Source organism: Tarenaya hassleriana, unplaced genomic scaffold, assembly GCF_000463585.1.
Source record: "Tarenaya hassleriana unplaced genomic scaffold, ASM46358v1 Cleome18, whole genome shotgun sequence".
Taxonomy (NCBI): domain Eukaryota; kingdom Viridiplantae; phylum Streptophyta; class Magnoliopsida; order Brassicales; family Cleomaceae; genus Tarenaya; species Tarenaya hassleriana.
In genome coordinates this window covers 1,249,663-1,277,636 of record NW_010965216.1, presented here as the reverse complement: position 1 = coordinate 1,277,636, position 27,974 = coordinate 1,249,663, and the positions used below count along the sequence as shown (strand labels likewise).

Genomic DNA, 27,974 nt, shown 5'->3' with positions numbered 1-27,974 from the left:
TTCGTCAATATGACCGGTTAGACGAGTTTGCCGATTCTGATTATTTCGAAGAGTTTGACCAGTTTGATATAGTTTAACTAATGTGACCAGTTTGACTAATGTGAATCATGATAATATTGATTCAACTCAATTAAGTCTACAAAATACGATATGCTATTGATATATATGTTCCATTTTACTTATTTATACCATATGGGTCGAATATAAACATGAAAACAACAAAACCCTTTCATAAAAAGAAAAACCCTAAATGCCCAAAGTATATAACGGAATTTAAAGAAGAAAACTTACCTATACACGAGATCAATGCTTATTGGATGAGATTATTGGAGATTTCGCTTGTTTTTCTCAACAAATTTGGTGAGAATTTCACACTGTAGAGGAGGAGCTCGAAGAGAGAGAGAGAGAGAGCGTGATACAGGCGCGAAAAAACGGAAGAAAGGAGAGAGAGAGCGGGAGAGAGAGAGGTGGAGAGAGGAGAGAGAAATATTTTTATTTTATTATATTATATAAATTAATAAAGGGTATTATAGGGAAACTACATTTATAAGGTTATATTTGATGTTATCTCTTTTCTTTTTTTTATGAAGGGTATCCATTGAAGTCCCATGTATCATTTAAGTGTATTTTTGCAATTGCTCCGTTATGTTGTCCGAACAAATATATCGAAAAAATGTCCGTACAAATATATCAAAAAATGTGATAGCTAACCCAATACACGAATCGTTTATTCGATTTTTGAATATTCAGACGTTATTATGAATTCGACAATGAAAATCTAACTTTCAGATTCAGGATTTAAATCGACAAAAAATTTGTTCACATGAATACTCGTCGTTAGATTCGACAGTGAGAAAAAACGAGTTTGGATATGCTCGGACTCAGAAAGATTTATGATTGGGGGCAAAGTTAATTTCATAATAGTAATTTTAATTATTTTATGGGGACATATAATAATTTGTGTAAAATTTTATAAATTTTGTAAAGAAAATATTTTGTTTTTAAAAAAAGGGTGGGGGCCTGTGACCCCACTGCTAAAGAGCTGGATCCGCCCATGCTCTTGCCGATAGATAATCCCGCGGATACCCGAATATTTATAACATTTTGCGGATATCCGAAATTCGAGCATCTGAATGGCACAAAGTTCCGATTCTCAAAACCCGCGAGACGGATTCGGAATCGGATATCCCGAGATTTTGGTAGCCGATGACACGTGTCAGTCCCAAGAGTGTTGTCTTGTGCATGCTTTCTCAACCATTTCGAAGGTACCAATACAAACACAAAATTGTAGATATTTCGGACAATATGGTTTCCTACTACTTGCAGAGTTGGTCGGAAACTGAAGACTTTAAGGTAGGAGAAACAGGAACATCCCCGAAGAACACGTCGAACAGAGCGGATGCAACATTTCCCGACTCGATCTCGGCATCCACATGTGATGGCAACCCATTTGCCGAGACTGAAACCTGGTCGAAACCAGACATGTAAGCTTCGATTAGACGAAAGAAGGACCGATCGGTATGCGCCAAAAATCAATGCAAAAAGAGAGGTCTTTACGAGCATTTTAGACGGTTGGGTCCAAGTCAAGAATATCAGCGTTCCTTTCTTGAGAGGTCTTCCTTGGAAGACGCTACTGAATGCGGAAAGAGCGGATTTATCATCGGGCGTGGGAGATTTAATCCTCGGTGTTATGGCTTCATCCAGAGCGTCCCAGAAAGTTTTACCATCGACGTCTCTCACAAGAACGATCTGCAACGATTTCTCTCCTGCAGCTGCATAAACCGAGCCAAGAAAAAGACATTTATATGAGCCCCAGAAGGAGAATAGATATCGAAAAGGAGGAAATACCCGCCATGGGAAGAGTTCGGTTCGTTACCCTGAAAAATGGAATTAAACACGGATGAATCTTTTTGGATTTCAGAAGCGGAACGCCCTTTCCAAGCACTTAACCCGCTTAGGACAGACTCGTTCACGTAAAATCCTGCGGCATAGACTTTGACACCGATGATGGCAAAGGTTTTCTCCCTGTACCCTGAAAGTTATCGCATTCTTTCTGTTAGTATATACTCTAAAATCATCTGATGTGAAATTGGGCGAATTTTATAATCGTTGGTTCTATACAAAACCCCTCCAAAGATACAGATAAGACCCTCCCCCTCTTTTAGTGATTGCATACAGAATCAACACTATGTAAGAAGCTCCATACTCACCAGTGCCAAGCAATGCCAATGGAGATGAACAGCCCGGTAATGTCACCGATCTCTGAAACCTCACGCTGGTCGCCGGTTCCTCCATGTAATCAACATTCCCTATCGCAAACGGGCAGAAAACTAAGTCGAATCCGTTTCCATGAGATTCATACGTTTCATTCCTACCTAAAAAATGTTTTCTTGATAATGTCTGTGTCTATATTCTCAAAGGCATGAACTTGACATGAACCCGGAAGGCCGAAGTCCAAGAACCTAGTCTCAGTTGTGTGATAATGCCCATCAAAACTTCTCTCTGAGTTATTTTTCACTAAGAACCCCATGGAAGTGTTGCGATGTGTAATTTGCTATCAATGTTCCAATGAAAGCCATTTTCTTGGTCTTTCCAATTTCAGAAGCAACTGATCGATCAAAGACACGAACAGCAAAACAGGACGATGTTTTATGAAAGGATTTGCCCTAACCGTTCTCTTACAAACCCTAAAATCAAAATTTTCATTGCTAAGTTCCTTGCCCTGCAGCTATCAAGAACATGTACCTAGTTCAGCTCGGATTCAAGAGATTTCAGCCATGGAGACAACTCTCATGCAACTGTGAATCAGAAAGCACATTGGTCGCTCCTAGAGTAGTGAAGTTTTACCTGAAGAAGCAGAGCATCTTACGGACAAACTCGAAATTCGGCTACAATGTCGCTGTCTGAATAACTGATTACTACACTCCAAAGAAGAAATCGACGCCTGAAGCGAGAAAACCGGAGATTTTCCCGGAAAATGGTATCTGGGCTCCGCACAAAACCGAAACCCCCGACGACAAATGGGCGGAGAGACGCACATCGCGGTCGGAACTGTCGCGAAAATCACGTCCATGCCGAGAACTCCGGCCAAAGTTTCCGGCGAGAACACAAAGAAAAAGTTGCAGACTTTAGATTTGTGTTGCGTAGAGATGGGAGCGTTGTTTCCTAAGAAGAAGAATCAAGATGACGCCGGGGATCTGTGAAATCAGCCACGTCACTACAAATCAGATGATTAGACAGAAATTTATATATTATTGCACATATATATATAATATACGTATGCCCGAAAATAATAACACAATATCAAATCTATTATATAATACACATTACCCACATATTCTTGAAAAACCTTTTGATTCCTAAAAATATTTATGATGTACTACTGTAAAAAAAACACTGTATCTTAGAAATCTACACACCAATTCACATCGTTGGTAAAAAAAAAAAAACAAAATAAACAAAATGATTTTAAGGAAAGAGCATTAACTAATCAATAACATGCATTATTTTCACTACCCGCAAAAAAAAAAAAACGTATAGATTCACCATTAATGAGCATAGAATGAATTCAGGAACTGCGAATGTAGTCACTTTCCTCAAAATCCCTTTCTCAAAAAAGGAACTTTTTTACCCGTTCTTGTTCATTTTCATCGTTTTCCCTAAAAGAAGCCATTTTTAACGACCAGACAGAGAATCTCAGGTCTGGTCCCTCAGTCAAAGGTCGGCTCAAAATCTGTTTCCGAATACCGTTTTTGCAATTCATTTTCCTTTTCGGTTCGTATTTTTCTTTTCTCTTCGGTTTTGCCAAGTTTTATAATATTCCACTACTCGATTAAAACCCTTTTGTCTCTTCTGCTGATTTCAAATGGCATTATTGTTCTTCTACCTCCTCCTCCTCCGTTTCCTCTCTTCTTGAGCGAGAACAAAGGGGATTTCTCAAATGGGTTTCCGATTTATCTGATCCTCCATTCGTCTCCTTGGTGGGTTTTCGCTGGCATCCCCAAAACATGACGTCGTTGACTTGCCACAACCTCGATTTCGTCGGAAGTTCGAAGGCGTTTTCGTATCTCAGTGGTGGAAGTAGAAGAAGCTCGGGTGGTCTGAACCTGATTTGCTTTAGAAAAGATGGTCGTAGTAGCTACTGTTCGTTCTCCCCAGAGAGGGTCACCGCCGGTAGAGTTCCTAGTTTCTATTTCGGATTATACAAACCTTTTTTATTATATGTTCTCGTTTGAAGTTCCAATGGCATGTTCTGGTGTTGTTCTTGGTTGAAGTAAATCCATTTCCACACATATGTGAGTGCTAAATCGTGGGATTTTGTAGGATTTGATCAAAGTGGTGTACTGAATATGAAGAAAGAAGGAAAGAAGCCGATTTCTTTGTCGAATTCGTTTGAGGTTGTGGCCAATGACTTGAGGAATCTGAACCAGAATCTTCTTGATGTGAGTGTATATATTGTGAATGCTTTTGCTCTTGGTTCGGTTCAAAGTGTTCTTGCATTTATGTAGTTGCCTTCTTATGTAGATGTAAGGGCTATCTAGAGAATGCCTTTGTGGGTTTATGTCTGAATCTGACAAGGATTGCAAACAGATTGTCAGTGCAGAAAACCCGGTTTTGATGTCAGCGGCCGAGCAGATTTTCGGGGCAGGTGGCAAGAGAATAAGACCGGCTCTTGTTTTCATGGTTGCCCGAGCCACCGCAGAATTATCCGGGCTGGAGTAAATATATTACGTCTGTTTGGTTCGATTTTTTCAAGTTCAGAAGCTATGAATGCGAGAACTGATCTCGTCCTTTGTTTTCAGGGAACTCACCCAGAAACACCAGCGTTTGGCTGAGATCATAGAAATGATCCATACTGCTAGTTTGATTCATGACGATGTTTTGGACGAAAGTGATATGAGACGAGGTCGGTTTCCATTCCATGCCCTTGTTGAATTTGTTTTCTTCATGATTTCCCGTCTTATCGTGTCGTATTCAGGCAAGGAAACTGTGCACCAACTCTATGGTACACGGGTGGCTGTCCTGGCAGGCGATTTCCTGTTTGCTCACTCTTGCTGGCACCTTGCAAATCTCGAGAATTTCGAAGTCATTAAACTCATTAGCCAGGTAAAATCCCTTGCCCTCTTCGATCTGTTCTTCCTTCGTTGAAAACCGATAGAAACCTTTTTCTTCGATGTGACTGCAACATTGTTGAAAGATTCTGTCTCCTAAATGTCGGCAGGTTATCAAGGATTTCGCTAGCGGGGAGATAAAGCAAGCGACTAGATCTTTCGACTGTGACCTCGAGCTTGAAGAGTACTTACTCAAGAGCTACTACAAGACGGCCTCCTTAGTCGCTGCCAGCACAAAAGGAGCCTCAATCTTCAGCTGGGCTGATCAGAATATCGTAGAACAGATGTTCCAGTTCGGTAAAAACCTCGGTCTTTCCTTCCAGATCGTCGATGACATACTGGATTTCACTCAATCCTCCAAACAGCTGGGAAAACCGGCCGGTAGCGATCTTGCGAAAGGCAACATAACCGCACCCGTGATTTTTGCTCTCGAGGAAGAGCCGAAGCTAAGGCAAATGATTGAATCAGAGTTCTGTGAAGAAGGTTCACTGGACAACGCCATTGAAATGGTCAGGAAATCTGGTGGAATCGAGAAAGCTCACGACTTGGCTGCAGAGAAAGCTGTTCTTGCCATCCAAAACCTTCATTCTCTTCCTCAGACTGCATACAGGTTGGCCCTTGAGGAGATTGTGATGTTTAATCTCGAAAGAATTGATTAGTTTCCGATTTTTTGGTTTCGGTTTTCATCTCTGAGTAAAATTCAAAGGTTGGATCTTTTCCCCAAAAGGGTCTCAGTGAAAAGCTTTAAAGTTCAAACTTTTGCTTCAGAACAATGGATGGTTTCTGCTCTGTATTTATAGGTGTATTTATGTGTATTGATATTTTCAAATACAGATTGTTTCATCTGTAAACAAGAAAAACCCAGTTTTTATATTGATTTTGTTTTTCTATATGCTTCGATCCCATTTGATTTGAACCTGAAAAGATACATCTTTTATCACCTTATAACACTGTAACTTGTTACTTGCACCGCAAGAAACCACGCCTTTTTTTTTACTCGAATTCTACTTCGTGTACGGATCATAAAACCGTACAGTTCCTATAGCCTCAGATCTTACGGAAGATCAACCGGGCACCTAACTGAGGTTGAACCGTGAAAACCCTACAAGGCGAGTGAGTGTACGAAGGCGACAGCTCGAAAGAGAACTTCTGCAGAATCAATGTCAGAGCCATCTTGGCTTCAGTCAGAGTAATGTTCTGTCCTGGACAGAATCTTGGTCCCCATCTGAACGGTATGAACGATGCTTGGTTCTTCTTCGTCGCGTTCGAAATCCCGTCTTTGAATCTCTCGGGTCTGAATTCGAGAACGTCATCGCCCCAAATGTCGGGATCGTGATGGACCAAGAGCATAGGAATGGATATTCGGACACCGGCCGGGAGAGTTATGTCTCCAAGTCTTGTCTCTTTGTCCACGGCTCTGTCTAGATGAACCCCTGGTGGGTATAGCCTCAAAACCTCGTTCAAGGTCATGCTTGCCTGAAAAAAAGTTTCAAGTTCAAGATCATATGCTTTTCTTGTAAATCCAAGGGGACAAAACCGAGTTCGGGTAGGCTAAAAACATTGGGTATCCAACTGAGTCCGCCCCTAGTGTTTGTTTAGGTACAAAACCATGTTCACACGAAAGCAGAATACGAGATTTCGCTTACTATTTTAAGGCGGGAGAGGCCGTCGAAATCTGGCTTGTCCTGTCCGAAGACTTGCAGGACTTCTTCTCTGGCTCGAGCCTGCCATTCTTGGTGCTGACTTAACAGAACCATTGTCCAAACGAGCAAGACAGAAGTGCTTTCTTGCCCGCCTAAGTAAATCATCCGGCATTCTTCGATAACATCTTCAATACTCATCCCGTCTTTCGTTGAATTCGATTCCAACAGTATTCCCAATGCGCCGTTCTTCGTAACCTCTCCATCTTCCATCATCGCCCTCTTTCTTTTCTCGACGATATCTCTGATTCTACTCTTCACTTCTCGGTCTATCTCTTTCCTTCTCCTGTTGTTCTTCGTCGGCACAAACCTTTCACCAAAAGGGGAAACATCGATGAAGTCTGGGATGATTGTATGATGATTCGCTAAGAGTATGAACCGTTACACTACTTACCTCCATCCCGGGATGAAACCCATCCGAAGGCCTTGAAGTACTCGCTAGCCTTGCTCTTCTTGGAGCTCGAAGATCCTTTTACCTTCCTCGTAGTTACTACTGAACTCGGTACGGGAAATAGCGTCAGCTGCCATACTCGAGAGAAACGGCCACACATCCACCTCGCCCGATGATCTCTTCTCGGAAACCAGCCTCTCCCATGTGCTTATACATCTCGTTGCAGCTCTCATAGAACGCAGGAACTTTGTTCTGAAAACAAAGAACATTAAAGTTTAGGTTTTAGTATTTAGTGTTTGGTTTCGTGATTAGATTCTGTAACCGACCTTGAGCTTTTCGACGTGAAAAACAGGGTTAAGGATCTTTCTGTGCTTAAACCATTTCTCTCCTTCGTAATTTGCGACTCCTTCCACCAACAGCTTGAAGAAAGGGTTCGAGGGCGGCTTCGGGAAATCACGAGCTCTGGTTAACACTTCTTTGATCTGCTCTGGTTTCGTTACGATCACTGTCGGCGTCGGTCCAACCCGCATGAACGATATCTTCCCTGCACCAACCGCAGTAACAGAGTTGCACGAGGTGTTCCAATCTTGATGAAATTCACAAGTGGTAGATTCTGATTCTTGAAACCAGATTTTTTGTCACGTGTCAAGATGGAAATGTACCGTGATTCTTCACGGTCTCGACGAGCAAAGGAGCGACACGTGGCGTGAAATCGTCGGTTAGATTGACGGGTTTCGAAGAAGCTTTTTTCGCCATACAGAATTCCCTTACGAGATCCCCGACAAGGATCGTGTAAGGAGTTCCAGAGATACCTTGTCTTTTCAGATAAGCTTCAAGCCTCTTAGGTATAAACCAGACCCAGTTCAGAACTCTCCACATCCAAATCGCTATTGCCGCGATCGCAACCGCAGTCGCAATCGAAATCGCAGCCGCTGATATCTCCATTTATTGCAAGAAGGGAAGAAACGTAACAGAGTGTTTTGAGATGGAAGAGGGTGATATATGGTCTTGTGTGTATGTATGTCTGTGACTATTTGTTGGTCCAAAATTTATTGCAATTACCAGTACCAACCATTAATTAGCACGATTAGAAAAGTATGATCTTATAACGGAAGTCCAATATCTAATTATATATATATATATATATATATATATCCAAATGCAGATATTATTTTGTAAAAAAATGCAAATTTCTCAAGAAGAACGATTACATACAAAAGTAGTAAACTTTCCATTTCTTTTTAATTAAGACAATGAATGTTGGTGGTTAGCTTTCCAAAAATACTCGTAACTTTGTCCTAAAAAAACAATCAACTAAAGCGTCAAAGACCAATGTGATATAAAATTGTCAAAGACCAATGTGATATAAAATTATTGGTATAGTTATTTTTATTTGATTCTGTCCGATTTGGTTATATAAAATTAAATATATCTGAATTAAATATACAATTATATCCAAACTTACAAAAAACCCAAAGAGAATTTTCCATAAGAATACCAAAATATTTTTAAATATACTATATAAATACCTCAATTTCCAAATTGCCAAACAAATATTTAATTTGGTCCGTTTGTACCAAATCGATATCAATGCCGTCATCGATTTGATATTTATTTGACAATCGATCGAATTGAGCTATTTATTTAACAAAATTAAAATATTTATTTGGCATTTAGATAAATTTGGATATTTTATAGAATTTTCTTAAATCCTAAATACCCACCTCAAACCCTAAATACACTTTAGACTAAACCAATGAAAAAAAATGTCCATTCTTATTATAATTATTATAAAATATTTATTATACATTCCCTCACTAAAGCTATAGTTTCCACACTTACGAAGCGAAACCAATCTCATAACTTACGAAGAACGAGATTCGCTCCAAACTGAGGATGAATGGAAAAGACGTTGTACGGAGCGTGAACATACGAAGGGGAGAGCTCGAAAGAGAATCTGCGCAGAATCATAGCCATGGCCATCTTGGCTTCAAGCATGGAGAAGTTCTGGCCGATGCAAATCCTCGGTCCCCACCCGAAGGGGAAGAACAAAAGCCGGTTCTTCGTCGCCTTTGAGATGCCGTCTTTGAACCTCTCGGGTTTGAACTCTCCCGCGTCTCTTCCCCACAGCTCGGCGTCACGCTGGACGAGCAGAATGGATAGAGCAACGTGAACGCCTCCCGGAAGGGTCAGGTCTCCGAATTTCGTCTCCTTATTGACCGCTCGGCTCAGCTCAGGCACCGGAGGGTACAGCCTTAGAACCTCGTACAATATCATCGTTACCTGTAGTATCGTTTAGCAACAATGTTATCTTCCGACATAGTCAAAGGTGAACGTGACCAAATATGGGATTGATTAGAGTTTGATCGGTTTGGTTAATTACTGAATATCCGAATATCCGAACAGAGAGTAATATATAACCATAACCACACCGAATTCGATATAAAAACTCAATGACTGTTTTTTAGACCGAAAAACTTGGAAGTTTGATCGGTTTGGTTAATTACTGAATATCCGAACATAGAATAATATATAAGCATAACCGAACCGAATTCGATATAAAAACTCAGTTTGTTTGAAAAATGCATGTTTTTATCGATAAAAATCGAAAGTAAACCAAACCGAATCTGATGTAAAAAATCAATGGTTGTGCTTTTTTAGACTGAAAAACCGAAACCAACTGAAATAACCGAAAATTCGATTGAAAAATGAATGTTTATATCAATAAAAACCGAAACCGAACTGAATTCGATATAAAAACAAAATGGTTATAATTTTTTAAAACCGAAATAATTAAATCGAACCCAAACCGAAACCCGAAATAGTCATTCTAATATTGGTGGATGCATTCAACAAGTTAGCTTTTGAGACGTGTTCGGCGCATAAAACCTTAGACGGATTAAATCGGGGCCATTATTTAAATGGGGAACGTAAAATTTTGATATGACTTACAACTTTGAGTTGGTTGAGGCTGTCGGCATCGGGTTTCCGGTCACCGAGAACGCGCATCACTTCCTCTCTGGCCCGAGCCTGCCAGTCTTGATGCTGGCTTAACAGTATCATTGTCCAGACTAACAGCACCGCCGTGGTTTCTTGCCCGGCGAAATAGAACAGCTTGCACTCGCGCATCACTTCTTCGATGCTCATTCCGTTCCCCTTGGATTGCTCGTAATTCGATTCGAGAAGTACTCCCAACAAGTCATCGCTCGGTGCTTCCACGCCTTCTTCCCTCGCCTTCCCTCGTTTGTCGATGATCCCGCCTAGTAAAACTCGTACTTCTCTGTCTATCTCTTTCATTCTTCTATTACTCTTGGTCGGAAAATAACTACGCCAAAGAGAGGAGGAGGTTAAGGCATTGCACTGCAGTTCGGTTTTTCTCCGTTGGAATGGAAAATACTACGGGTTTTACTGGATCGCTGATTAAGATCGAATGTACCGATCGATACATTCTCTAACTCTGTTTCTAACCTTAACACCATGATGATCGATATAGCCAAAGGATTCGGTGAAAAGGGTTCTTTTTCTTCTTCTTTTTTTCAGACAAAACAGTGTTTATTACCTGTATCCAGGGAAGTAAGCTTTCTGAAAGGTTTGCGCAATGAGCTGAGCTAGTTCGGCTTGGAGTTTGAAAATCATCTGTCCTTCTCGATAGCTGCTTCCAAAGGCGGTCCGTGAGATCGCGTCCGCTGTCATATTCACGAGCCACGGCCAAACGTCCACCTCGCATGATGACCCTTTATCGGCAACTAGTCTCTCCCATTCTTGAACTACCTCACTGCAACAGTGGTAGAATGCAGGGACCATGTTCTGCAGCATATTCAAACACGAACTGGGTTTTATCAAGAGATCGAAAACACGAACTCTGTCTCGATTCAGACAAACAAACTGATAGGAAACCTTGATCTTCTCGAGGCGGAAAGCGGGATTGATGATCCTGCGGTGTTTCGCCCATTTGTCTCCATCGTAATACACGAGTCCGTTTGTCAGCAATTTGAGCAAAGGGAATGCATGCGGCTTCTCGTAATCGTAAACTTTGTCAAACACTTCTTTGATCTGTTCAGGATTTGCCAGTGTAATCACTGGTACAGGTCCCAGCCACGTGAAGAATATCCTCCCTATGTTCATCAATACACGTAAAGTTAAGTTCTCAACTCCAAAAACAATACACATCAGATCGCTTTTTTCTGTCAGATTACGCAATTCAACCTGGAAAGTGGAATCTAAAAGAGACCCACGAAAGATGACCATGCCTAATTCACAAAGATTCAAACTTTCGATCTCTGAAACTCGCCGAGTTCTTTTCAAAGGAATCGACATTTTAAGGATTCAGCCCAATGGGCACGAACGAACGAACGTACCGTGAGTCCTAAGCATATTTTTGGCGAGAGGGAGGACACGTGGAGAGATGTCGTCCGTCAGATTCATGGGTTTGGATATTGTTTCCGACAGCATGCTGTAGTTCCTTATCACATCGCCGACAAGAGGAGTGTAGTGAGTTCCGACAAGGCCTTGTCTTCTGAGGTAGCTCTCCAGAATCTTAGGTTTAAGCCAAACCCACTTCACAAATCTCCATAACCACAGTAACGCAACGGCTGAAGCCGCCAAAGCCGCCATTGATGAGAAGGAAATCTCCATTTTCTTCTATCTCAGAGAGAGAATAAGGCAGAGTTCTTGTGATGATGGAGATGTGGAAAACTATATTACCTTTCCTGCATGTATTTAAACAGACGAACAAGGAAAGAAACCAGAAACATAGAGAATCAAGAGATTGATATGGTTATCAATCTTACAACAAAAGATCCTTTGACTTTTCAAAAAAACATTTAAAACAATCCATACAAACTTTCACTTTTCCAAAAAAGAAATAAAATCCCACTATCCACACTTCTAAATAATTAATAGTTATTAATTTCTATATTTATGACTCAATTTAATATATATTGATAATGATGATAATAATAATAATTAAAGTTATAAATATAAATATTTTTAAATTAGGTTTGAAATTGTTAAATAATAAATATAACAGTTTCTACATTTGTATAGATTTATTAGGATGGGTCGAGAGTTGTATATTATAAATATGTTTTAAATTTTAGATATATTTTATTAATTTATCATTCAAAATTCGAAACATACGTGTAAATATACAATTATACATTTAGGATAATTATACGTGTATAATTATACAATTATACGTGTAAATATATAATTTTATTTTTTTTAATGTGATATATTTATGATAAGATAGTTTAATAAAATAAATTGAAACAAATAGCTTCAACGTTTTCATGGTCCATAAAATGTCGGAGGAGAAATCCACGTGGCATTCTTTCCCTTTATACTACACTAATGAGAATGAGAACATGTCCAAAATCCTTTTTGACTACAATGCCACTGTTGTTTCTGTCCCTAATGACATCGTCGTGTTGTCTCTTACTATCTCATTAGGTAATCATTAGGTTTAATTATATTAATGGTGGATGAATCAAATCATATACTCAATATAGATTAGTTAATATACTAATGATTTTTATTTAATTCACTATGATTAATCATTAAGTGCACATATATTAATGGTGTATGAATCAGATACTATAATATAGATTAGTTAATATACTAATGATTTGTTGAATTAATTCTTTTAATTGAATGAAAATTTATGTAACAAATCGAAAATTGAATAAGTTTAATAGTTGTATTATTTACATTTAAATAAAAAAAGATATATTTTTACTTAATATCTAACTCAAAAGAGATGTATGTGTATAATGAAAATATAGATTAAATTAAAATAAAAGTTTATATTAACTTTAAACAAAAAGACATATACAAACATGTGAGAATTGGTTTCTTTTCATTGATTAATTAAAAAGTGATATTTGTTTTTGCAAAAAGTTATAGTAAGATAAGCATTTTTTTATTGGCAAATTTTAAGTGTAAATATCATGTCTACAAACAGAATGTATTGTAGTCACGAAAAATTGATAGAATAATCAAATCTTGAAAGATATTGTTACTGTTTTTATAAACATAGTTTAACATTTAATGGTAAGGATGTCAACAGAACCAATTCGCCTCGCTGTTCGATTCTTGACAAGTCATCTCATCTTGAGCTCAGTTCATCAAATTCGTTTTCAAACGAATTAATTAAAAAAAAAAAATTTGACTCAATTCGTCTCGTAATTTTCCAAAACTAGTTGAACCGACTCGCGAGTAAAAAACAAATATAATAATTTTTTTATTTGTACTATAAAAATATAAAATAAAATGATATTTTAATATAAAATTTAAATATTAGAATATCACAACTAAGTATATAAAATAAATTATATATAAACAATAAAAAATTAAATTAAATATTATTTTCTATAAAATATAAAATATATATAACATTTTTCAAAAAAATATCTTAGTTCACGAACGAGTTCGCAAACCTGACTAACTACTTCGACGAACCACAACTTGTGGCAAGTTGATTCTTTATTTCTTTTGCAAATGAGTCTTAAAAATGCTAGTTCAGCTCGATTTCGTGACAAATCAATCGCGAGTCAACTCCTAAGTTAAACTCTTTTTGACACTCCTAATTATTGGTAAGTTTTTTCTATTTTTATCCATTTATCTATCTATTTAGTAATCCGTTATAACAGAATCGTCGTAAAAACTCTGTATTTTTTCAAATTAACGATTAAATCTTATATGTTTTTTTAATCGAATAAACACAATAATTATAGTTAATCTATATATTACCGTACTATCAAATTATTAGTCAATATGTCATGGTTTCGTAACAATGGTGACAATGTTTATAACAAATGACGGTAAAACTGATGTGACGGAACTTAAGTCATGCACATATATGATTATGATGCTATGTCATTACAAATAAAAATTTTAAAATTCATAAAATAATAAAACTAATTAAAATAATAATAATAATAATAATAAAATTTACAATACAATATATACATATACGTATGTATACATGTATACATATATATACATATATATTTCGGGTTAATCTATTACATTTAATTCGTATTCGGTTATTTCTAATTATGAAAATTTATAACCAAACTGTTAATTAATTTTATTCGGTTCAGTTCAGTTTGGTTTTGTCTACTTAAAACTGAATTATAATCAAACAAATATTCAGTTTGATTCAAGTTCGGTTATTTCGGATTTTGAGAATTTATAACCAAACGGTTATTAAATTTTAATCGATTCGTTTTGATTATTTCAACCGGTCACGTATCTTTTTTTTTTTTTTTTGTGGTTAAAGGGGTCACGTCTCTTCTTCTCATTCGTTGCTTCTTTGTTTAAAATGTTCAGCATGTAATTATTATCTTTTTTTACAATGTTTGGGGAGATTATTTTTTCTCTTTATTAATAATAGAAAAATCAGTCTAAAAAACCTAACTCTTCAAGCTTAGTCGCAGCAAAATCTTGACCAAATCAGTGAGTTCTCTATATCCTTATCGCTACGGTCCCTACAGCAATCGCAAACGCAGTCGCCAACGCAATCGCTGATGCCTCCAATTTGTATACGTGGCTACGTGCGTGTGTTAAATGAAGAGAGGAAACAGGTGAAAATTGAAAATTTTATTTATAATTTTCATTTTCGATGAGATTATATCAGCATTGCATAAAAAGGGGAACCATTCCATTATATATTCCCTTACCAAAGCTATGTTTCTGCATTCTATACTTAGAAAAAAAACCCATTCTCTCATAGCTTGCGAAGAACGAGATGAGCTCCAAACTGAGGATGAAGCGTAAAGACTGTGTACGGAGCGTGGACGTATGAAGGGGAGAGCTCGAGAGAGAATCTCTGTAGAATCAAAGCCAAAGCCATCTTGGACTCAAGCATGGCGAAGTTCTGGCCGATGCAAATCCTCGGTCCCCACCCGAACGGGAAGAACGAAACCTGGTTCTTCGTCGCCTTTGAGATCCCGTCTTTGAACCTCTCGGGTTTGAACTCTCCCGCATCGCTTCCCCATAGCTCGACATCACGCTGGACAAGCATAATCGGTAGATCGACGTGAACGCCTCCTGGAAGAGTCAGGTCTCCAAGTTTCATCTCCTTGTGGACCGCTCGGCTCACTTGCGTCACCGGAGGGTATAGCCTTAGAACCTCGTATAATATCATCGTTACCTGTAGAAACATTTAGCAACACAACGTAAACACGGTTTTCTAAACGGAAAAGAAGGAAGAAAGTTCCGACATTACTTACAACTTTGAGCTGGTTGAGGCTATCGATATCGGGTTTCCGGTCACCGAGAACTTGGATCACTTCCTCTCTCGCCCGAGCCTGCCAGTCTTGGTGTTGGCTTAGCAAAATCATCGTCCAGACTAATAGTACTGAAGTGGTTTCTTGTCCGGCGAAATAGAACAGTTTGCACTCCTGCATCACTTCTTCAATGCTCATTCCCTTCCCTTTAGATTGCACGGAATTTGATTCGAGAAGTATACCCAGCAAATCATCGTTCGGTGCTTCCCCCGCTCCCACTCGTTTGCCGATGATCCCGCTTAGTATAGCTCGTATTTCTCTGTCAATTTCTTTCATCCTTCTATTGCTCTTTGTCGGGAAATACCTACGCCCAAGAGAGGAGATCATTAAGATTGTCTACTTCCGATCAATATATTCTCTAACCCTGCTTTTAAAACTTACACCAAGATGATCAATACCGCTAAAGGACTCGGTGAACAGGTTTCTCTTTTCTTTCAGCAGACAAGACAGGTGTTTACCTATGTCCGGGGATATAAGCTTTCTGAAAGGCTTGTGACAGGAGCTGAGCTATTTCCCCTTGGAGTTTGAAAATCATCTGCCCTTCTCTATAGCTGCTTCCAAAGGCGGTCCGAGAGATCACGTCTGCAGTCAGATTCACGAGCCACGGCCAAACATCCACCCCACGCGATGACCCTTTTTCTGCGACTAGTCTCTCCCATTCGTCGATTATCTCACTGCAACTCTGGTAGAATGCAGGGATCATGTTCTGCAACATATTCAGACACGAACTGGGTTTATCAAGAGACCGAAAACACGAAGAATGTCTCAAATCAGACAAACAACCGATAGGAACCTTGATCTTCTCGAGGTGGAAAGCGGGATTGATGATCCTGCGGTGTTTCGCCCATTTGTCTCCATCGTAATTCACGAGTCCAGTTGCTATCAATCTGACCAAAGGGAATATATGCGGCTTCTCGTAATCGTAAACTTTGTTAAACACTTCTTTGATCTGTTCAGGATTTGTCAGTGTAATCACCGGTATAGGCCCCAGCCACGTGAAGAAACTCTTCCCTGTTTCACGCAATACACATACATCCAAGTTCTCAACACCGAAAACAAACACTGAAACTGACGAAACCGATGCAGATTAAACCCGAAAACACATCAGATCGCTTTGTTCTGTCAGGTTATGCGATTCAGCTCGAAACTAAAAGAGACCCACGAAAGATGGCCCTTTCTAGATCACAAAGATTCAAACTTTTGTTCTCTGAATCTAGCCGAGCTCGTCAAAGGAACCAACTTTATAGGATTCAGCCCAATGGGCACGAATGAACGAACATACCGTGGGTCTTAAGCATAGTGAGGGGGAGTGGGAGGACGCGTGGAGTGATGTCGTCCGTCAGATTGATGGGTTTGGACCTTGCCTCCGTCAACATACTGGAGTTCCTTCTCACGTCGCCGACAAGAGGAGTGTAGGTGGTTCCGGACAGGCCTTGTCTTTTCAGGCAATTCTCCAGAAACTTAGGTTTAAGCCAAACCCACTTCACAAATCGCCATATCCACGTCATCGACACCACGGCTAAAGCCACCAAAGCTGCCATTGATGAGAAAGAAATCTCCATTTTCTTCTCTCACAGAGAGAGATAGGGAGAGAGAGAGAGGATAAGCGAGTGTTTCTTGTAATGGAGGTCTGGAAAATTACACTACTTTCCAACATTTATCTGAAATGTAGAGGAATCGAGAGATTTATATGGATATCAATCTTAATTTTAAAATAATAAATTTATTTGCTTTCTGCATTTTTTTTTCATTTTTCTTATATCTTTGGAAAAAAATGGTACGAAAATGCAAAAGAGTAGTCAAAATAGAATTCTCTTAGTTTCAGAATTGTGGTTGAGGCAAAGTCTTGGGTACATGCCATTTCTCGACATCACGTAGACTTTCAAGAAAAATCCCAAAAAAAAAAACGACTGAACTTTACAATTTTGACAAAAAATGATATTATTTGATTTATATTTCTAATTGATATCAATCATATCTAACATTTAAAATATTTTCAAATCAATTATAATATTTCCAAATCCATATTTATTTCTTCATTTCAACAATAATGTGTTTTATATATTTTCATAAAAAATATTGTCAACGTTCTTTCTATGTTATGTTAAAATAAATTTTTTTACGTGAAGATTATGTTAAAGGTAAAGCCAAAATGTTGTTGTCTATTTATCCGGTAAAAAAACTGAAATAACCTTTTTCTGAAAAGTGATTAAAAGGCTTGAAATTATATCCGGTTCCTTTGTAAAATCATACATGTTTAAGTTTATTTCTTATTTATTTTTCAAAGATCTTGCACTTGTTATGTGGGCAATACCATCTTTATTTTTTTTTGGGGAAATCCACCAAAAATTCTTACTTTACATTTAATACCTATATTTTTTAATTACAAAATAAACTATATACTTATATTGATTGATATATAAATACACGTACTTTAAAAAATTAGCAAATTTGGCCTTACGATGAAACGCCATTAAAATTGTAAATGGAAAAATCTAACTTAACAAAAACGATTACCTAATCACGCGTCATATTAGCATTCACATCAGATTACTAAAATAAATAGAAATAAAAATAATATATATACATATACATATATATATATATATATATATATATATATATATTTATCCAAACATATATATATTCATGTATATATATACATATTAAATTTTGAAGACTAGTTGGGTGGACACAGGTCGGAAAAATCAGAGTATTTGGATTTGAATCCGAAAGTCTTAGATATTTAATTATAAAATTTGTATGCGGCATTTGGGATTACAAGTATCCACAGTAATGTTCGGATATTCGCCGGTATCCGGATCCACATTTATTTAAGAAAAAAACAATAATATTTATATATAAAATTTTCAAAAATGAAGATATATTTATGAAAGTATATGAATTATGATAAAAATACGAGATTAAGAGAGATAATAAGAGATAAATAATAATAAATTTAGTTTTTTTAGATAATATTAAAAAATATAAAATTATTTAACCTAAAATAATTATATTTTATAAAAATATTATATAAATATAATATATAATTATTTATAACCAAACTAGTCGGTTATCTGCGGATATTCGATTTTAAAAATTCTATTATCCATATTTGGATTCACATTCGCGAATATTGATAAATTCGGATTTGGATTTGGATTTGGATTTGGATTTCAATAAGTACGAGTATCCTAAAATCGGCTTTCTGCGAAATGAGTATCACCAGATTTTCGGATATTTGTGTCCTACCCTTACTAGTTCTCAGTTAAAATAATTATTTGAAACTAAAATGTTATAATTTTAAATATATTATCCATTAAAATATTACATCTTAAAATAATTTTTATTCAGATTTTTTATAATTCTCCATGTTATATAAATATTTGTATTTTTTTATTAAGATTTTAAATAAATAAATATGGAAACACGTAACCTATACCGGAATGTGTCAAGGCATCTTATCTTAGTAGTAATGGCAAAGAGACTCCAAGTCATACCTTTGATAGCGAAAGGAGCGGATTTTAGACGGTGGAAACCGATATCGGCCTTAAAAGGGCCAAAGCCTCAGATCGGATTTCGGGTCATATATCCCTTGCGCCGGCCCGTGAATGAGCTGCCGTGATCTGTACTGTTGTATCGGGTCCGGGTCTTGGGAAGGAAACACTGGACATTGTCTTTGACCCAAGAAAACGCGTTGAACCCATCTTCATGACCACAGCCAGACGATTTTTCAGAAAGAATTGATCTTTCATAAACCCAAATAAGAGAATCCTAACACCATGAACGTCAATGACGGTTAACATTGATTTGGTACTAACCAAAGCCAAGAATTTGGACATTTTACTCAAATGACCCACTTGGGTCGCACGAATTTCGCTGGTACACTATCGAAAAAAACAAAAAAAAATTTAAAAACTTTTACGCTATTTTTCGGTTGAAAAAGTCCGAAATATCTTTTTTTTTTTCATTTTTTTGCGATTTTATTACGACTAATATATAATTAATATATAACTAAAATAAGAATTAGTTATGATCATATGGAGATGAAAGTATCAAAAAAGCCGTTGACAGATGAAATTTTTGTCATTTTGTTCAGAATCAATTGCAATTGTAACAAAGTTGTTTTCGAACGAACAAATTATGTGAATTTATTAAAGATAATACAGTCTTTAAAAAAATAATAGGTTATGTTTTCGGTGGTATAACTCTGAAATTGGTACCAGTTTGAAATTGGTGCGAGTGAATTGAGTCGTTAGAGTAAAATGCCCCAAGAATTTCAACCTTTATCCTAAACCCAAGTTGGATTTATGTCCTAGTTTGATTCGACTCAAGCGAGAATGAACTATTCAAATCTATCCACCCGGTCTCTAAACGAATCCTGGAGTCAGAGCTCGGAATTTTGAATCACGAACACAAAAGTCTCAAAGACGAAACCCCCAAAGCATCGAGATTGGATGCCCAATTGCGTCTTCACAAATTCTGACAAAGACCCACTACACACAGAAACACAAGGTCACTCAGTACCCAACTGAAGAGAGACCGAATCATACAAAAAAAAGGAAATCGAACCAAAGAAGAGCAAGACCGGCTTGGGAAGAACAAAGCCAGAACTCCTCATTTGCCGATTCTCTGGAAACCCAGAAGAGAACCAGGCGACAGTGCTCATGGAGAGAGATCGAGAGTCTTATTCGACAACAACACTAGCAAAAAAAAGGAAGACTTCTTTGAAAGAATCGACTTTTTAGGATTCACCCGCGGCCACGGCGACGAATTAACATAGTACATACCGCGTCTTAAACATAGGACGTGGAGAGATTACGTCCGTCAGATTGATGGGTTTGGATCTTGTTTCCGTCAACATGCTGAAAATCCTTCTCACATCGCCGACAAGAGGAGGGTAATGAGTTCCGACAAGGCATTGTCTTTTTAGGTAACTCCCAAGAATCCAAGGTTTAACCCAAATCCTATTTCACAAATCTCGCATATACTCAGCACCACTCAACGGTTAAGGAAGACTACAATGCCTTCAGACATTTCTGCAACAAGGGAAGGAATGTAACAGCGCTTCGAGATAGATGAGATGAATCCCAAAAGTCCATAACTTTTTGTATGTGTGCCTCTTCAGAGTCACGAACTAAAGCTACGTTTCTGCATTCTACACTTAGAAACAAAACCATTCTTATAGCTTCCGAAGAACGAGATGAGCTTAACAACTTGCAGAGAGCAAGTTTCTTCAGAGAGATGAAAAAGACCCAGAAAACGGGAGATGAGATGCAAAAGCAGAGTCGTATGAATACAGGGAGCGCCATAGACGTTAGGTGCTGATAGAGCTCCAAACTGAGGATGAAGTGTAAAGACTGTGTACGGAGCGTGAACATACGAAGGAGAGAGCTCGAAAGAGAATCTCCGTAGGATCAAAGCCAAAGCCGTCTTGGACTCAAGCAAGGCAAAGTTCTGGCCGATGCAAATCCTCGGTCCCCACCCAAAGGGGAGGAACGAAACCTGGTTCTTCGTCGCCTTTGAGATCCCGTCTTTGAACCTCTCGGGTTTGAACTCTCCCGCATCGCTTCCCCATAGCTCAACATCACGCTGGATAAGCAGAATCGGTAGAGCGACGTGAACGCCTCCAGGAAGAGTCAGGTCTCCGAGTTTCGTCTCCTTGTGGACAGCTCGGCTCAGTTGCGTCGCTGGAGGGTATAGCCTTAGAACCTCGTATAATATCATCGTTACCTGTAGAATCATTTAGCAACACAACGTAAACACGGTTTTCTAAACGGAAAAGAAGGAAGAAAGTTCCAACACTACTTACAACTTTGAGCTGGTTGAGGCTATCGATATCGGGTTTCCGGTCACCGAGAACTTGCATCACTTCCTCTCTCGCCCGAGCCTGCCAGTCTTGGTGTTGGCTTAACAAAATCATCGTCCAAACTAATAGTACTGAAGTTGTTTCTTGTCCGGCGAAATAGAACAGTTTGCACTCCTGCATCACTTCTTCAATGCTCATCCCATTTCCTTTAGATTGCCCGGAATTTGATTCGAGAAGTATACCCAACAAATCATCGTTCGGTGCTTCCCTCGCTTCCACTCGTTTGCCAATGATCCCGCTTAGTGTAGCTCGTATTTCTCTGTCAATTTCTTTCATCCTTCTATTGCTCTTTGTCGGGAAATACCTATGCCGAAGAGAGGAGAGTAAGGCACTGCAGTTCGGTTTCTCATTCCGCATTTCAACTAAATTAACTGTCACACTCTACGTATACGGCTAAACAAATTATTCCCAAGATTAGCAGCGGTGCCATACCATAATAAACATGACTCTTTGAGGGTCTGTCCAATACGAACACGGGTTTATACGATTTACTGGATCACTAGTTCAGTTTGTCTACACCGTGATGATCATTATCACTAAAGGACTTGATGAACAGGTTTTTCTTTTTCTTTATTCAGACAAGACAGTGTTTACCGATATCCAGGGATATAAGCTTTCCGAAAGGCTTGTGTCAGGAGCTGAGCTAGTTCCGCTTGGAGTTTGAAAATCATCTGTCCTTCTCTATAGTTGCTTCCAAAGGCCGTCCGTGAGATCACATCCGCAGTCAGATTCACGAGCCATGGCCAAATATCCACCTCGCACGATGACCCTTTATCTGCAGCTAGTCTCTCCCATTCTTGAACTATCTCACTGCAACTCTGGTAGAATGCAGGGACCATGTTCTGCAAACATATTCAGACACGAATTGGGGTTTATCAAGAGATCGAAAACACGAACTCTGTCTCGATTCAGACAAACAGCTGATAGGAAACCTTGATCTTCTCGAGATGGAAAGCGGGATTGATGATCCTGCGGTGTTTCGCCCATTTGTCTCCATCGTAATTCACTAGTCCACTTGCTATCAATCTGACCAAAGGGAACGTATGCGGCTTCTCGTAATCGTAAATTTTGTTAAACACTTCTTTGATCTGTTCAGGATTTGTAAGTGTAATCACTGGTATAGGCCCCAACCAAGTGAAGAAACTCTTCCCTGTTTCACGCAATACACATACATCTAAGTTCTCAACACCGAAAACAAACACTGAAACTGACAAAACCGATGCAGATTAAACACTAAAACACATCAGACCGCTCTGTTCTGTCAGATTATGCAATTCAGCTCGAAACTAAACGAGACCCACGAAAGATGACCATGTCTAAATCACAAAGATTCAAACTTTTGTTCTCCGAATCTCGACGACTTCTTCAAAGGAACCAACTTTTTAGGATTCAGCTCAACGGGCAGAAACTAACAAACGTACCGTGAGTCTTGAGCATAGTGAGGGGGAGTGGGAGGACACGTGGAGTGATGTCGTCCGTCAGATTGATGGGTTTGGACCTTGCTTCCGACAACATACTGGAGTTCCTTCTCATATCGCCAACAAATGGAGTGTAGGGAGTTCCGGACAGGCCTTGTCTTTTCAGGCGATTCTCCAGAAACTTAGGTTTAAGCCAAACCCACTTCACAAATCTCCATATCCACGCCATCAACACCATGGCTAAAGCCACCAAAGCTGCCATTGATGAGAAAGAAATCTCCATTTTCTTCTATCTGAGAGAGAGAGAGAGAGAGAGAGAGAGAGAGAGGATAGGCGTGATCTTGAAATGGAAGTGTGGAAAACTATACTGCTTTTCCAACATTTATCTGAAAAATATAGAGGAAACGAGATATTTATATGGATTTCAATCTTAATTTTAAAATAAAAAAACTTGTGCTTTCTGCATTTTGTTTTTCAATCTTCTTATATATTTCAAAAAAAAAATGGTACGAAAATGCGAAAGAGTAGTCAAAATAGATTTCTCTTAGTTGCAGAATTGTGGTTGTGGCAAAGTCTCGGGGACATGTCATATCTCGACATATCACGTAAAAAAAAAATTAAAATTTATATATTTATCTGAATTTGTTTTGACAATTTAATATTTATATGATATTCTACGACAAATACGTACAATTATTTTTATTATTTATCTTCAATAACGTACGTACACAATTATGGATAAAGTTTGCTAAATAATTTTGCTTTTTGTTATTTTTTTAATATAAAAAATATGTATAGACAAATAAATTTTAGTTTAATGAAAGAATATTATTCATGTGTGTGTATATATATATATACTTTAAATTAGAACGTGGAAATCGATAATATTTTATATGTATTATTATTTATATCTACAAAATTCTATTAAATATCTAGATAAAAGAAATTATTCAACATAAAATTGCTTATTTAAATAAGAGATTTCAAATACATTTTTTAGAAAATTATAATTAAATCTCAAATAATATATATATATATATATATGTATATATAATATTTAAATGTCGGTAATACAGTTGAATTCAATACTGTCGTTGTATATATAAAATTTTTCTAATAATAAATGATAAATGCATTATTATTACATACAAATGGGATCATAAGATTAACAAACGATTCCGTACGTGTTGGGATTTTTTGTCAGAGTCTGCGTAGTTTTAACTGGGCGCCAAACTGGGGGTGAAGGGTGATTGCGATGTGGGGGGAATGGGCGTAAGAAGGCGAAAGCTCGAACGAGAACCTCTGCAAGAACATGGCCATGGCCATCCTGGCTTCCGTCAACGCAAAGTTTTGGCCAATGCAAATCCTCGGTCCCGACCCGAACGGCATGAACGATGCTGCTTGGTTCCTCGTAGCCTTTGTAGTATACACACGCCAATATCATATCACATCAGGATTCTATTATATGTTATATGTTATATATATATATATATATACACGGGGTGAACATGGGTCGGTTACCGAGCTTTCCCTCGGACTTACAGGTCGAACCTGTAAATCTTCGCCTCTGACTCGGGATACGGTAAATCTTTGGCCAAAACCCGGACTCGAACCTAAAGACCGGGATCTTGCCAGAGACGGACCATATTGATCCTGTCAATGGTAGGGTTGTGGCTCGACTTAGCTTGGATCGAAACGAACTGACTCGTTTTTAACTCAACTCATCACACTCATTTAGAAAAATTCTATTTCGACTCACGTCATTCGGTTCTAGACCTAATCGTAGATAAATATAATAGTTTTTATTAAGAAAATAATAGATAAAAATAATATTTTAATATGAAAGTTAAACATTAAATTCAATATAGGTTTCAATCATTCTTTCTTTCGAATGAAACTAGATAGAATTTAGGGTAAATTAGTTATAATATAATTAATAATGTCTGCATTATAAATAGAGAAATTATATACAAAAAATACTTCAATTGCAAGCTAACTCGTGGCTTGTCAAACTAGTTCGGCAGAGTTTACAAGTTGGCTCGTTAGATTCATTTTCAAACGAACTTTTAAAATAGTGGCTCAACTCGCGAATTGAGCTCATTTTCACGTCCCATTTGTTAGACAAATACCGTGAAATTTCAATACCCGACTTATAGGTCGGTTGGATACTCAAAATTCGGGTTTGTGCCCGCCCCTAAGGTTCGTATTATAAATGATAAGTAACACGACGATATTTTACATGAGTATATACTTTAGTAATACCTTGGAAACTCCCTCGGCGAATCTATCTGGCCTGAACTCGGCTGCGTCGGGGCCCCAGAGGTCGGTGTCGCGGTGGATCAGTATGACCGGCAAGGTAATGACAGTGCCTGACGGAATAGTAATGTCTCCTACCTTCGTTTCTTTGTTATTGGCTCTGTTGAATGCGACAAGAGGCGGGTACAACCTAAGAACCTCGTACAGTACCATAGTTACCTGTAACAAAAATACAGCTCCCATGTTTACACCGTTTGCAAATTTTTTAAAACTGATGAACATGTCAGATTGATAAGCACGTTTGATCTGTAAGGGGCGAGCACCCCTCTCATTATTTCGCCCGCTCCTCGCCTCCTCGCTGACCGGGTATCGCCGAGTACTCGAATGCACGGTGCGGGTACCCAAATGTCCCCAGGCCGAGACCGAGTACCTCTGCTCGAGAAACTCGAGGGAGACGAGAGTGCAAGGTAGGGTATCGAAAATCTCAGATCCCCGCCCCCTAACAGTCAAATACATAATGTGGCCGGAAAATGGGATATTATACTCACGACTTTGAGATGATTCAGCTGATCAAAGTCGGGTTTTTCTCGATCGAAAACTCGTAGAACTTCCTCTCTCGCACGTTCCTGCCATTCTTGGTGCTGACCCAACAAAACCATCGTCCAAACCAAAAGTACCGCAGTAGTCTCCTGCCCTGCAAAGTAAAACAGCTTACACTCCTCGATCACTTCTTGAATATTCATCCAGTGTTCTTGATCTGGCCGAGAGTTCGATTCCAGAAGCAATCCTAACAAATCGTCACCCAGGCCCTCGCCATTCTCGATATCCTTCTCCCTTTTTCTTATGATATCCTTTAGAATATCCGAGATTTCAGAGTCGATTTCTTGTATTCTCTTGTTTGTTTTTGTGGGCATAAACCTGCAGAGAGACATTCCGACAGAACATAAACATGTCCACAACACAAAATTTCTGTTTTCTTGGATCCTAATCCAATGATGAAGCTTCTACCTTAATCCCGGTATATAAAGCGTCTGCAAGATCAGCTGAGATAGCTTAGCTTGTTCCTTTAGAAGCTCGAAAACAGCTCTTCCTTCATTATAACTGCTGCTGAAGGCGGTCCGAGATATTACATCAGATGCCAGATTTTGAAGCCATGGCCAAACGTCTACCTCATGCGGAGATCCGTCCTCCGATACCAACTCCTCCACCCCGTTTATCATCTCGGAACAGCTCTGATAGAAGGCTGGTACCATGTTCTTGAAAAAAAAAATTGAATAAAAACATCCAATCAGCTCGTAAAAAATCGTGTCCAACTTCAGTTATAAAGGCATTGCAATAGATCAATATCTTCCATGACATATATCGCAAAGATTCAGTTCAGAACCTTGAGTTTCTCGACGTAAAATGCAGGGTTGATGATCCTCCGATGTTTCGCCCATTTCTCCCCGTTATATCTCGCAACACCGGTAGACAATTTCACTAAAGGATTCACCTCTGGTTTCGGAAAATCGTAAACTCTGTTGAAAATTTCCTTTACGTGCTCAGGATTCATGATCATAAGCCTCGGTGTAGTACCCGCCCACGAGTAAGAAAGCTTTCCTGCAGTTAAAAGGCAGAAGAATTCTTCAGCCACATTAACTAGAAACTGTCATCGTTTCCATAAACACATCGAAGATATTCGACATGATCTGGTAAGGGTTAAGTGAATTGCATACCGTAGTTCTTCATCGCCTGGTGGAGAAAGGGCAAGACGCGTACCGAGACATCATCGGTAAGACTGATAGGTTTTGTTCTTGCCTCCATGGACATACGGAAACTCTTTCCGGTATCTCCGACAAAAGGCGTGTAAGTAGTGCCGTTAATACCTTGCTCCATTAGAAGCTTCTCGAGTTTCTTCGGTTTCAGCCAAACCCAGTTCAGTATTCTCCATGCCAATGTCAAAAGACCTGTCAAGAAGACAGAAGCTACAAAAATGTAGGCAGATACTTCCATGTCTGAAACAAGCAGTTGACCTTCCTCTGATATAAAACTGCAGACAAGTTACAATACTCTTATGTTCTTATAGCCGTGAAATCATCTCATGAAACACTTTCATTGTCACTGTCTACTGACAAATTTCGGAATCTAAATCAAAATGCATCAGAAGCCAAAAGAATCATTCCACATGTTTTGGTTAACCAAATACGTTGTCTTTGTTTATGCAGCTACCCTTTTTTATAATCCAAATAAACAATGGTGCTGTGACCCGAGAGAAAGCGAATTCTGAAAGGGACCCGAAAGGAATCGTTTTAACGTGAAAACGCATGTTTTGACTTCAACGAATGGAAATTGCCAAAAGGGTACTTTCAATATCGTATTTAAGCAGACCCCAAAACTTCATCAGAACCAGAATGCTTTTGTCCTGTCTAGAACAAGAACCCTAATCCTGATTGCAGAAAAAAAGATCAGAGAACGTGTTCACAATGAACAACTCGACGAAAAATCATAACTTTTCGACTAATCCGAACAACTCGAGGAGAAATCTGAGAAGGGTCGTAAAAGTTACACATTTTCGTCAGAAAAAATCGAAATCAAGCTCCGGTACCAATGATGTAATTGGCTACAAGACAACGATGTTCATATGCTAGCTGTTTCATTGGTTTTGTTCTGTGAAAAGCTGGTTATTACGCCAACTCTTCTTTTCTTGAATCTGTTTCTGGGAGTTGTTTCCCAAATCAAGAACGACAGACAAATACAAGGGGGCGTGTTCCAAGAAATGAACCAACAATATTATGAAAATGAACAGGTTTCCCCATAAATTCTCAGATCAAATTGTGGGTCAACCTAAAACCTAGAAACTTTTTTCTTGAGATTTCATTGGTTTGGAACAGGAAGTTACGTTCAGTTGCCTTCGGAAGGAAGATCTGGCAACCCACACGCCATATTTAGCCGGAAGAGC

At 38.5% G+C, this 27,974-nt stretch overlaps 7 protein-coding genes and 2 pseudogenes across 7 annotated transcripts; 1 reads left to right on the top strand and 8 right to left on the bottom strand.

Annotated features, from left to right (window-relative positions):
• Nucleotides 1–1,130: 1,130 nt before the first annotated feature.
• Nucleotides 1,131–3,216, bottom strand: LOC104810421 (fatty-acid-binding protein 3, chloroplastic). Its single transcript, XM_010536714.1, has 5 exons — nt 2,848–3,216; nt 2,211–2,309; nt 1,877–2,032; nt 1,558–1,772; nt 1,131–1,466 (listed from the first exon to the last, which is right to left on the bottom strand). Exons 1-5 carry the CDS (start codon nt 3,071–3,073, stop codon nt 1,317–1,319), a joined length of 846 nt encoding a protein of 281 aa, XP_010535016.1. The 5' UTR covers nt 3,074–3,216; the 3' UTR covers nt 1,131–1,316.
• Nucleotides 3,217–3,652: 436 nt separating this feature from the next.
• LOC104810419 (solanesyl diphosphate synthase 2, chloroplastic-like) lies at nt 3,653–5,984 on the top strand. The gene is made up of 6 exons (XM_010536713.2): nt 3,653–4,173; nt 4,324–4,442; nt 4,591–4,718; nt 4,803–4,906; nt 4,979–5,106; nt 5,222–5,984. The coding sequence occupies exons 1-6, from the start codon at nt 4,008–4,010 to the stop codon at nt 5,768–5,770; spliced, it is 1,194 nt and encodes a 397-aa protein (XP_010535015.1). The 5' UTR covers nt 3,653–4,007; the 3' UTR covers nt 5,771–5,984.
• LOC104810420 lies at nt 5,959–8,179 on the bottom strand (annotated as a pseudogene).
• Nucleotides 8,180–8,963: 784 nt separating this feature from the next.
• Nucleotides 8,964–11,870, bottom strand: LOC104810418 (cytochrome P450 72A13-like). Its single transcript, XM_010536712.1, has 5 exons — nt 11,561–11,870; nt 11,100–11,317; nt 10,762–11,009; nt 10,155–10,527; nt 8,964–9,485 (listed from the first exon to the last, which is right to left on the bottom strand). The coding sequence occupies exons 1-5, from the start codon at nt 11,835–11,837 to the stop codon at nt 9,060–9,062; spliced, it is 1,542 nt and encodes a 513-aa protein (XP_010535014.1). The 5' UTR covers nt 11,838–11,870; the 3' UTR covers nt 8,964–9,059.
• A 2,925-nt stretch (nt 11,871–14,795) lies between these two features.
• Nucleotides 14,796–17,157, bottom strand: LOC104810416 (cytochrome P450 72A13-like). Its single transcript, XM_010536711.2, has 5 exons — nt 16,776–17,157; nt 16,287–16,504; nt 15,952–16,199; nt 15,437–15,797; nt 14,796–15,357 (listed from the first exon to the last, which is right to left on the bottom strand). Exons 1-5 carry the CDS (start codon nt 17,053–17,055, stop codon nt 14,932–14,934), a joined length of 1,533 nt encoding a protein of 510 aa, XP_010535013.1. The 5' UTR covers nt 17,056–17,157; the 3' UTR covers nt 14,796–14,931.
• Nucleotides 17,158–19,946: 2,789 nt separating this feature from the next.
• Nucleotides 19,947–23,168, bottom strand: LOC104810415 (cytochrome P450 72A13-like). The gene is made up of 6 exons (XM_010536710.2): nt 22,784–23,168; nt 22,295–22,512; nt 21,957–22,204; nt 21,306–21,666; nt 20,829–21,226; nt 19,947–20,703 (listed from the first exon to the last, which is right to left on the bottom strand). The coding sequence occupies exons 1-6, from the start codon at nt 23,061–23,063 to the stop codon at nt 20,676–20,678; spliced, it is 1,533 nt and encodes a 510-aa protein (XP_010535012.1). The 5' UTR covers nt 23,064–23,168; the 3' UTR covers nt 19,947–20,675.
• Nucleotides 23,169–23,856: 688 nt separating this feature from the next.
• Nucleotides 23,857–26,138, bottom strand: LOC104810414 (cytochrome P450 72A14-like). Its single transcript, XM_019202239.1, has 3 exons — nt 25,585–26,138; nt 25,043–25,255; nt 23,857–24,196 (listed from the first exon to the last, which is right to left on the bottom strand). The coding sequence occupies exons 1-3, from the start codon at nt 25,966–25,968 to the stop codon at nt 23,981–23,983; spliced, it is 813 nt and encodes a 270-aa protein (XP_019057784.1). The 5' UTR covers nt 25,969–26,138; the 3' UTR covers nt 23,857–23,980.
• Nucleotides 26,041–26,839, bottom strand: LOC109116559 (cytochrome P450 72A15-like). Its single transcript, XM_019202210.1, has 3 exons — nt 26,752–26,839; nt 26,421–26,635; nt 26,041–26,292 (listed from the first exon to the last, which is right to left on the bottom strand). The coding sequence occupies exons 1-3, from the start codon at nt 26,837–26,839 to the stop codon at nt 26,041–26,043; spliced, it is 555 nt and encodes a 184-aa protein (XP_019057755.1).
• The window catches only part of LOC104810595, a 3,512-nt pseudogene continuing 2,331 nt past the window's right edge, over nt 26,794–27,974 (bottom strand).